Source organism: Aulonocara stuartgranti (assembly GCF_965226115.1).
Source record: "Aulonocara stuartgranti genome assembly, chromosome: 3".
NCBI classification, from domain to species: domain Eukaryota; kingdom Metazoa; phylum Chordata; class Actinopteri; order Cichliformes; family Cichlidae; genus Aulonocara; species Aulonocara stuartgranti.
Genome location: NC_138941.1, coordinates 37,659,902 through 37,670,687, shown reverse-complemented (window position 1 = coordinate 37,670,687; position 10,786 = coordinate 37,659,902). Strand labels below are relative to the sequence as shown.

Here is a 10,786-nt window from a genome sequence, read left to right as displayed (position 1 = left end):
TTCAAAGCTTCATTTTTTATTTATTAGTTTTCTTTTCATCCACGCAGCAGACTCCGAGTGTTATCATCAGCCTCTCGTTGCTTACGACAGCAATAGGACAAGAGGAGCACACCTAACAGGATGTAGGTCAGGTTGGTGCTCCAAAATGCAAACAGGTAGAGCGTCTTGTTGCAGTATGGATCGGCTTTTGTTGTGTTTTTATTGTAGTTCGGTTCGTAAATGGAGTAGATCATCACATTACCTGGAGAAATATTAAACAAAAGAGACTCAAAGGTGCTTGCTCACTAAGAAAATAGTGCTGTAATGCATTAATTCTCATGCCACGAAAAAAATCAATTTGCTCCACAACATTAACAGCTTCTCAAATGTGCTAACTCATTATTTTTTGCTTTGGTGTTTAAAGCTGCACAAATCCATTTCTGGCCCCATGAGAGGGGCTGAAAACCCCTCTTTATTTCTCTGTTGTGAATGATCTATTTTAACTTTTAAATCAGTGAACCAGTTATTAAATGTCAGTCAACGGATCTGTGCAGAGCTGAAGTTTTCACGTACTTGAAATAAAATAAGGAAATAGCTCCTCTTTAAATTTCTTTTGAATAAGCATGTCTTACACTTCCAGTAAACAAAGGGAAACGATAATATAAGACTCAACAATTAATTTTTATTCTTTGTCAGAGACACGAGTCTAAAACCTCTATGTCACGTATCCATTCATGCAATCAATATGAGTACTACTGTACTATCATGGGGACATTCAGGACTTTCTGTTGATACCACATTTGTGTGGGTTGTGCTAACAGAGCACATGGACTTTGCAGCTTCCACATTTCATGGCCACAGCTGTCATGATTCTATTGCAGAAACTGTCTTTATCAGTTCAGTTTCAACTGTACTGAAATTACCTTCAATTTTTTTTTTTTTTTTTTTTAAATTTACATAACACGAAACATGAAAACAACACAGCCGCCACAAACATGTGGTCCTCTGATTACATCTCACAGAAAACAGACAACCAGGTTTTAGGAAATAAAAATTCAGAGCACACAAACCAGAGGGAGGCGCTCATTTCTGAAGGTATCATTAAAACTGAAACCATTCTTCAGCATATATGTGGTCACAGCATTGCTACCTCAGGCTACCTAAGATATGAATTTACTGGTTTAAGCAGATTCTTGAAGATTAGGCTCTCTAGAAAGCCTAAACTCTTTTAAACAGAATGCAACAAGGCTGCCTCGGTCTGTAAGACCACGGAAAGATCATTGATTTAACAGGCTGGTGTGCTGCAATATATCGTTACGTTACACCCTTCTGTGATCAAACAAGACCTGATGCATCACACGTCTAAAGATGATAAGGAACAAATAAATAATAATAAATTTAAAAAAAATGATGGAACATGTTTCTTTCAAACACAATACTTACATTACCTTCAAAAATCTAAATCTCAAAATATGTTTTTCTGGCTCTCAGGAGGTTAATCTTATTTTCCCCACATGCACTGATAGATGGTTCCTTAACAATCGTATTATTAGCTCTAGTTTTTATTTTAGATTTGCAACATCAGCTACTCTTTTGCTCTTTTGTTTTGCTACTCATCTAACTTGGTTGGGAAATAAACAAAAAAAACAAAATAAAATCTGCTTTGCTTGTGCAGGCTGTCTGTAATATTTCTAAAATCAGCTGACTTTTGCTGTTAAGAAACTGGATTCAGCTCTCAAAGCTCACCTGTGATGAACCAGCAAACATAGAAGATGATGGCCACAGAGCACAGAACGATGTTGCAACAGTTGTAGCACCAGCTCAGTGCCAACAAGATGGGTACGAGTATGAAAAAACACATATAGACGGGGATGAAGGGCTGCCTCGGACAGTCGGTGCTGTACACCAATCCTACAGGGCACAAGAATAAAGATGAGTGTCTTTATTAAACACCTTTGATTATTTGATTTTTCAAACTTTGTTTCCAGCATATAAATTAAATTCAAACATCAGTAGATTCATCTCTCACTTACCAACTACCCCTTGAGCAATGAATATGATATCGAAAATCACCAAGGTACAATCTGAAGGAAGGCAGTGATACTTTTAGTCATAAATGACACCATGCAGCAGCTGCAGATGTGCAAAAATGTTTAAAATTACTCTCTTACTTAATATTACTGCCCAAGGCCGGCAGATGTGTTGTGACCTGTTGCTGTCTGGCATTATGCCTGGAAAGAAATCAAACATACGAAGACACAAAGAGAGCCACATGATATTCCTCCACCAGTCGTCTCTATTTCTCAGTTACGTAGCAAAAGAAAAGATTTGTTGAAGGACCAGCTCACCAAAGAAAAGTTTCATTTAAAACTTATTTATCACTGCAAGATCTAAACGCGTGTCAGTATAGTCAGGGAATGAAACTTAAATTATGTGAAAGAATTAAAGTGAGATTTTTTTGCAGGCCTACCTGTTTGTGTGTCACCGGACTCCTTTGGAAACATGACAAGGACTGTTGTTAAAACTTGGTGACATTTAATGTGGCTATGTGGGCAAGAGCGTATTGTCAAACTTCCTTTTACAGCGTTTTCACGTTAGTGTATGCCTCTTTGTGTTCCCTTTCCATTATTGTTATATAAATTTCACAGATTTTAGAGTTATTGGGTTTTTTGGTGTATGGGTTTCCATAAGCTTCACGTTGGATAGAAGAGCTCACAGAAACATTTGCTTACATTATCACAAAGCTTCTGATAATTATTCCTTATTTATAGTTTTCCTTTTGCTGTGTGTTTCTCAGCAGAAATGAAATCGTTTGCTTTCCCAAATCGCACTTTCTGTTTTCAGTTCCCAGGCCGATGTTCTGTGTTTTTTTAAAATATTGGTTTAGTATGTGAAATAAAAATATTTTTCCCCGATGCAACAATTAACAGGAAGTGAAAAAGATGCAGTAAGCTATTAAACTGGACGTCTTTTTAAATCATCTATTTTGAAATGTAAAAAACAAACAAAGCCAAAACGCCACAGATATTGAAAAATTAACACACTAGAACAGGGGTCGGCAACTCCAGTGTCCCTGCAGGTTTTAGATGTGTCTTTGAACCAACACAGCTGATTTAAATGGCTAAATTAGCTCCTGCAGTTCTCCAGAGGCCTGGTAACGAACTAATCATGTGATTCCGGTGTATTGACCCAAGGTGAGATCTAAAACCTGCAGGACACCGGCCCTCAGGGCCTGGAAATGCCCACCCCTGCACTAGAACATGGAGTGTATGTAAATAGCCTTAATAGTAGTCTAAACTATAAAAAGATGGCAAACGGTAGTTTGTAAAATAATTCAGTTGAATATTTTATTGAACAATTAATTATTAAATCAGAATATGGTCATCTGTGTCAAGGTTTGACTGAACAGACTCAAACGCAGGACTCAGAAGTGCAAGTTTAGTTAGTTTACTTACAGTGAGGGGAACATTGTGCTATTATAAGTCTTTCAGCAGTTCTTAGGCAGCAATTTTGTTTTTCTGATCTTTAGCGTTTCCCAAAAAAAGACTCCTCTCTCCACTATGCAAAACACTCTCTCACAGGGGCTCACAGGGTGGGCCGTCTTAAACAGAGGAAAGGATACATTGGAAATCTTTGTCATGATAACAGGGAATGAGACTTACAGACAAGCGAGGCGAATACTACTGCAGTCAGACCACACTCAAATGAAGACTGAAGGTCAGGTCTCAGCTTAAATAGTAGTCTGCTGATTGCCAGATGATTCACAGGTGCTTGATTGCTTCAGGTGCCTCAGGGAGAGGGTGGACATCCCAGGAGGATCCTGGCCTTGCAAGGTAAGTGAACACATACACAGTAACCCCGCCTTAACAGGAGCCTCCCGGGGACCCTCCGGGTTTATGTGGATGACTATGATAGAAGTCCCAGAGCATGGTCTTATCCAGAACTACCGACTGAGGGATCCAGGAATGCTCTACTGGACATACACCTCTCAGTGCACCAGATACTGAAGAGCCCTCCCACAATGTCTGACATCCATGATGCGTCTCACCGAGTAGGATATGGGATATGGGACAAAAAGGCTTGGGCCACGGTTGGGGAATTGGTGATGCTAAAGGGCTTGACCAAGTACTCGAAGTGGCCCTGATGGGTGTTAAATCTTTCCACTGTCCCCCCCTCTCGTATCAGAACCAGGTGATAGGCGTCACGGAGATCCAGTTTTGTGAACACGGCTGCTACTTGTAGTAGCTCGAAAACAAAATTGTGAAAAGGCAAAGGGACTGGAGGACCATGGCGGTGTCCAAATTCAGGGGTTGTATCCTTTGAAGGCTGCAATTTCAGGCCGATTAAGTCACAGCAAAATGGCTAGGACTTTCCAAATTCTCTATATCAGTCATCCACCAAGGACATAGCTGCTACTGTTTTCGTTGCTAGACAACAGGACCCTTCAATTAAACAGTCGCACGTCCGGTCTTCACGGCCTTCGAAGGACTCGGTCTTACATTGTGTACTTAAATAGAAGTACAAAGACTACTGTTAAAAAAATACTCCAGTAGAAGTTGAAGTACTGTAAAGAGTAGCTCTTTGGAGGATGTTTCTATTTTTTGGTGAAAAGCTAACTGAACTTTGTGCTTTATCAACATAATGATAAATAATATCAGTAGATAGGAATAAAAACTTTAGTCTATTTTTTTTATTCTAATCTTCTCAGCTTGAATCTGATAAAGGGGATGAAGGAAAATTAAAAATATATTTGTATTTTCTGTTGCCTCCAGTTTAGAGGACTTTGCCTCTGAACAGAAAAATGTGTACAGTCAGGGGTTTGGTGGATTTAGCAGGTGGGGAAAACTGGTTTTAATCGATCAGTGTGGGGAAAAAAAAAATCATAACTCACATTAATTTGTACTGAGAGCTCGAGTAGATTTGCAGGCTGTGATCAGCTGACCTGCTGCTCTTTGAGGATGTAAACACCTGAATTATACCAGATGTTTCATGAGTTGTCCTGGCTGATTTCCATCCTCTACACTGCCAGTAAACTGTTTATGCCATCTTTTTTCTACATGGTATGAAGGTGGAATTCATTGAATGAATTCAAGGAACTTCAGCTAAAATTCAAAAGAATCTCTGCTGAATCTCAGTTGACGTGACTTCACTCTGAGCATGAAACCACAGCCACTATGTACCTGACACTTAAAAAACGTCACTCCCTTTATCCTCGCTCCTCCTCAGTAGGGTTAGCTAGATGCTTAAATACTGCAACTTACAGATACCAGCCGTCATTCCTTTGTGGTGGCAAAAACAAAACAAAACAAACAACAAAAACACGCAGTCCCACTTTTAACCCCTGACTTTGGTCTTCCATGTGTTTCTGTTCAGGCTCAAATTAAAGGCTCAAAGGCTTCAATTCCTCTTTCACTCCCTGATTTGTAGTTAGATACTAAGTTGTTCCCGCACAGAGCTCAGAGATCTGCAGAAAAGGTAAGACAGATATTTTATACTAACGAGCAGCTTGAAAGAGTCAGTAATCTTTGAACTCATGACACTTTGGTATAAGTGTTATCAGGAAGACGTGCAGCTGCAATGATGGATACATTATTAATATTATTATTATTATACTTCAACTGCAGTAACAAAATAAGCGGACTTAATGATGCATGTCACTTAGGCTGGATGCTAAATAAAAATATCCATCACCGTAGAAGTGACAGCTTACATCTGTTTTACTTTCTGTGTTTGAAACAGTGTTCTTCTGGTATTTAATATGTTATATAATTTTGATATAGCATTTTACATTTCTGGCTTCCTCAAAATGCTGTATCATTTTCAAAATGCTGCTTTCAGTTTGCGTGAGTTGTGTTTTTAAGCAAGTCACATCAGGCCTCTCCACGCCATCTTGTGGAGAGGCCTGAGGTTACTTCACCTGCTCTGCCTATTTCTGAAGTGATCGGCCATGAATTTGAATTTTGGCATCAAAGTTCAGACCTACGTGCACAATTACAGCAGGTTTTATTACTGCAAAATGCATTTTTAAATAGTCAAAAACTTCAATTTAGTTTTATTTATATACTGCAAAATCACAGTCACAGCTTTCTCAAAATGCTCATGTGGCCATTAAGTTCTGCATAGTGACGTATCTATTGTTCAGTTGTACTCTTAAAGTATAAAACACATACTAACATCTGTATTTCACTGGCAGCTCATTCAGTTATTATAAGGTTATAAGCACCACATAGACTTTATCAGACACCAGTTTTAAAGATGCAAAGAACACATGCATGGCCTTTATATATATATATATATATATATATATATATATATATATATATATATATATATATATGTACATTCTTAGTAGTTTCTTGCACAGTGAACTTTTTTTTTGTCTGTATTGCACATAAATAAAATGTGCCTCTGGTCTGAGGTCTTCATAGTGCTTTACATGAAGCTAAAGATCCTGTTATCTGTATCTGTATTTGTGATTTATCTCCTCCAGCCATGGCTGTCCGACAGCAGCCCACCCAGGTGATGACAACTGCCAGTGCTGGGCAGTGGACCACCGGCCTTTGTGAATGTTGTGTTGATATGGAGACCTGTAAGTCAACCGAGCTATTTCTGCAAACAGCAGCGATTAGTGCATCAACCGTCTCCTTAGACTTTGCTTCAGGCCTTCTTTGCAATCATTTAGCAGAGAGTCTAAAGTCAGCAAATATTCAAGAATTTCTAAAAGCATTGAGACTATCTCACCAGAATGTCCAGGTAGTAGTATTATAGAGCAACAAAGTTTAAGTTGCTTTAATGGGAACAGGAATTTAAATGTTAAAACTGACCTAATCTGGTCTCTTTGTGGTTTCACTCGGGGAAATCTGAAATAGCTCCCCCTGGAGGATGCCAAAAACATCACAATGGTACACCAGTGCAAAATTTAAAGTGGATCAAACTCAGTGGAGACCTTCATGTCACAGTGTCACACAGGGACATACGTAACTGTGCTCTTCAACATGTTTTTTTTAATGGATTATTATATCTCTGTATGTATGTTTTAAGATCTTCTTTCCTTTTTTACAATCAGGTAAAATGTTTGAAAAAAAAAAGAGCATTAAAAGATTTAAACAACATATCAATTTTTTCCCCCAAAGTGACTTTTTAAAATCAAAGACAATAAAACAAAAGATACAAGATTTTTCATTTGATGTGATCACATTCATGAGACATTAGAAAACTTCTTGTAAAATCTACTAGCGTTAACATTCATAATGCCACACACATAAATGCTGTGGTGGAGGTGTTTCTGCAGGTAGACAAGCAAAAGAAGAAATGCTGCCCTGCTTCCTTGGTACTCTCACAGAGGAGCATTAAAGGACAATTTGACTGACTGGAAACTGGAACAAAAGCATGCAGTCAAAATATGAAGAAATAGCCACTGAAACTTTCATAATGTACAATGAGCCATGCAAAACATGATGTAGACATGAGAAGAGGAAGATGGGCAACAAACAGACAAACTGACAGCACGGAGAAGGAGAAGTGCTAAACAATGAACTCTCCATGTCTTTATAAAACAGATTGAAATAGTAAAAATCTATGTTGTTTGCATTGTGATTTAAAACATAGTTATTATATATGAAACGTGGACATTTTATATATAATAACTCTGTACGTGTTTCTCGTCAAAGGTTGCTGTGGCTTTTGGTGTTTCCCCTGCATGCAGTGTGATGCAGCCAGTAAACATGGATGGTGCTGCGCACTGCCACTGCTGGATGTTTGTGGTGTGGTGTCCTGCTTACTCCGTGGGTCCATCAGAGAGCGCCACAACATTGTTGTAAGACTGCTTTCAGATGGAGGACACTGTTACAAACTACATTTAAAAGATAGATGAGGTCACTGGAGGAGGTGCAGTTTTAAGACTTCCTAAAAGTCCTGGAGGTTTCTGCTTGGAGTAATAAGTTATGATATTTTCAGAATATAGTAAAAGTCCTGAGATCGGTCTTTATTATTGAATGTGTGTATTTCAGATGTGGTTCTAAAACGAACTTCATTGCATAAAATGTGGGAAGGAACCTGCACATGTGGCTGCAACTCTCAGATATTTGGTTACCAGCTCCACACAGCATTTTTAAAGGACATGTTACTCTCAGTGCTGACGCCAGCCTGTTGTAACAGTTAGCTGTAGCAGGTTCCTGCCAGCATCAAAAAGCTGATAGTTAGTGAATATAGTGGAGCTTTTAGCAGATAAGGAGAAAGAGACTGCCGTCATTCATTTACGTCTTTATTGTTAGTAAAAACAGATGAATGTTGAATGTTGTGATGTGAAATTTACTGTCTGGAAATCACAGGAAAACCTCCTCTGCATGTTTCTGTTACTATTCATGTTGGTTTGAGTTCAGAATAATCAGTGCCGTATCTACACAGTGGCAACCACGACAGCACAATAATATTTGTTTTTATATAGCGCCAAATCACAACAGCAGTGGCCTGAAAGTGCTTTATATTGTAAGGTCAGGAAGCTGAAATACTGCAGAGACCCCGTAACTCCTGCTGCTTCATCCTCTCTTTCTGCTTCTTCTCCTCCATCCTGCAGGGCTCGTTCTGTGATGACTGCTGTAAAGTGTGCTGGTGTTACCCGTGCGTTTGGTGCCAGATGCATCGTGAGCTGAAGATCAGGCAGTAATAGCAGCCCGCCACCTCGTACTGCTGCCAGCACGTCTGTGGATGCAAACATTTCGGCTGTGTGTTGAGGGCCTATGTCACTGCTGAAGAAAAATGCTTTAAATTTGTTGTCATATTAATGTGTCGAATCCTATTTGACTTTTTCAGGCCAATAAAATCCTTTAATTTTATACAACATCATGTGTGAGATTAATTGTCCTAGTGTTCAGATATAAACTAGTCGTATTCACTAATATATGCAGATGAAGTAATTGTTTGTAATAGTGGAACCTGTCGGGCTGAAACTGTGTTTTTCTGTTGTGCTTAATTCATTATAACATTGCATCATATAATGCTGCTGTATTAGAGCATTACTACTTCATTTAGATTTATTTGACCTAAAACATTTGAAAGAAAATCCACTGCTTCTGTAACGGTACTTTATCACCTTATATTATTTTTCCCTTAGAAAATTTGTTAGAAAAATAAAAGTGCGCCATGCAAAATAAATAAAAATATCTAGCAATGAAACCAAGAGTACCCGAAATCATAAACATTTGAGTTCTTTGTCTAGTAAATCTTTGAGATTGGGTTCTTCTTATTCTGATGTGCCTAAAGCTTTGCAGCATATCGTTGCTTCCAGTTGCCTGAGGCCTCTCTTCTTGCTACACTGATGTAAGCAAACGGTGGACCAGTACACTGACACTGTAGATGTAGTCCCATTCGATACCTGATCTTTGTTTACTCTTGCTTCCTGGGTGAAAATGTGTAGCGAAGAATCGCTGCAATAGTACTTATTGGCCACTACATGCCCCCTTAATGCCTCTACATCACAGAACTCATGGCTAAACAACAAATCTGAGATTCATATTTTTTGACCAGATCATGCATGTACACAACAACGAAGCCTTGACTGCCTTAGTAAAGGTAAACACTGAAAGGTAAACACTCTTATTTTTGCCTACCTTATTTAATTACTAAATACTACAAACTGTTCTATTCACTTCATTTACACAAAGTTGTGTCCAAGGCGAAAATATGAAGAGTTCAAGAAGTTATTGGGTATCCAGATTTTTACAGACCCAAAATGGGACCTAAAATTCCCAAACTGTAAAACAATGCTTAACCTTTCACATGAGGCATACTGAGCGTCAGCTGAACAATATGAAACTGAGGCTACAATTTGATATTCTGGTGTGACGAGTCTCGATTTCTGCCAAAACATTCAGATGTTAGGTTCAGAGTTTGCTGTAAACATTATGAAAATATGGATCCATCAACAGTTCAGGCTGGTGATGGTGTGAAGATGCTGGTGATATTTTTTTTGGCACACTTTGGGTCCCTTAGTACTAACTAGCATGCTAGTAGTTAGGACTAGCATCATTTAAACACCAGAGCCTAACTGACCATTGTTATGAGATGTCAGAGGCTAACCTCCACTGAGGAAGTGTCGATAGAAATATAACACAGAATTCAACAACAAGTATAACTGTATTTGAATTTGCTGAAGCTAATCTTTGTAGGAGCAAAGATATATTTTATTCGATGTAACAAACATACATATTTTGTTCGATGTAGTGAATAAGCAGAAAAGTACAAAATGTGTTGATTCTGAATACTGAAGTGTCATCTGAGTTCTGAGTTAGGCAACCGGATGAGCCATGGGGCATCTGCAGGGTTAGGGGGGTTACTGTATTTATAAGTAAATATTAGGAGGTATTTCAGGGTTTAAAGCATGTGATTTCTTGGCCAGCATCATCTGCCTGATTCCAAGTACAAATTTCGTAAGTCATGCCATGTACGCAGTTTGCAGATTTCTTGCTTCCTCATTTTCATGTTGCCGATGTGCATGTTACACAGATGTTACAACAGACAGTTTCTCATCATATTGTGTATTAGAAACATTCAGGTTACTATAGACAAGTTTATTGAGCTTTTACCCTCTTTGATAATTATTCCTTACATTTTTGTGGTATTTTGTTGTTATGAATTCTGAACAAGTTAGTACATTTCAAACAGGCATTTGGGATCAAACATTTTTTAGAGATTCAGAACAGTTCCCTTTTTGAGGTTTGGTTTCTCTTTTTTTTGTTTTTCTCAGCATCTTAAGATCCTCTTTTCCAAAACTCAAACTCAAAAGAAACATAAATAATAAAACAGAATA

The 10,786-nt window shown here is 38.4% G+C and overlaps 1 protein-coding gene and 1 pseudogene across 2 annotated transcripts; one reads left to right on the top strand and one right to left on the bottom strand.

The window, feature by feature from the left end:
• LOC309698036 (transmembrane protein 272-like) lies at positions 1–3,735 on the bottom strand. The gene is made up of 5 exons (XM_082520313.1): positions 3,642–3,735; positions 2,151–2,210; positions 2,013–2,063; positions 1,726–1,890; positions 1–241 (listed from the first exon to the last, which is right to left on the bottom strand). The coding sequence occupies exons 2-5, from the start codon at positions 2,203–2,205 to the stop codon at positions 36–38; spliced, it is 477 nt and encodes a 158-aa protein (XP_082376439.1). The 5' UTR covers positions 2,206–2,210; positions 3,642–3,735; the 3' UTR covers positions 1–35.
• LOC309698048 (cornifelin homolog B-like) lies at positions 3,721–8,820 on the top strand (annotated as a pseudogene). The gene is made up of 4 exons (XR_014280812.1): positions 3,721–3,812; positions 6,470–6,568; positions 7,650–7,795; positions 8,555–8,820. The product of XR_014280812.1 is annotated as a cornifelin homolog B-like (transcript).
• The last annotated feature ends 1,966 nt before the right edge of the window (positions 8,821–10,786 follow it).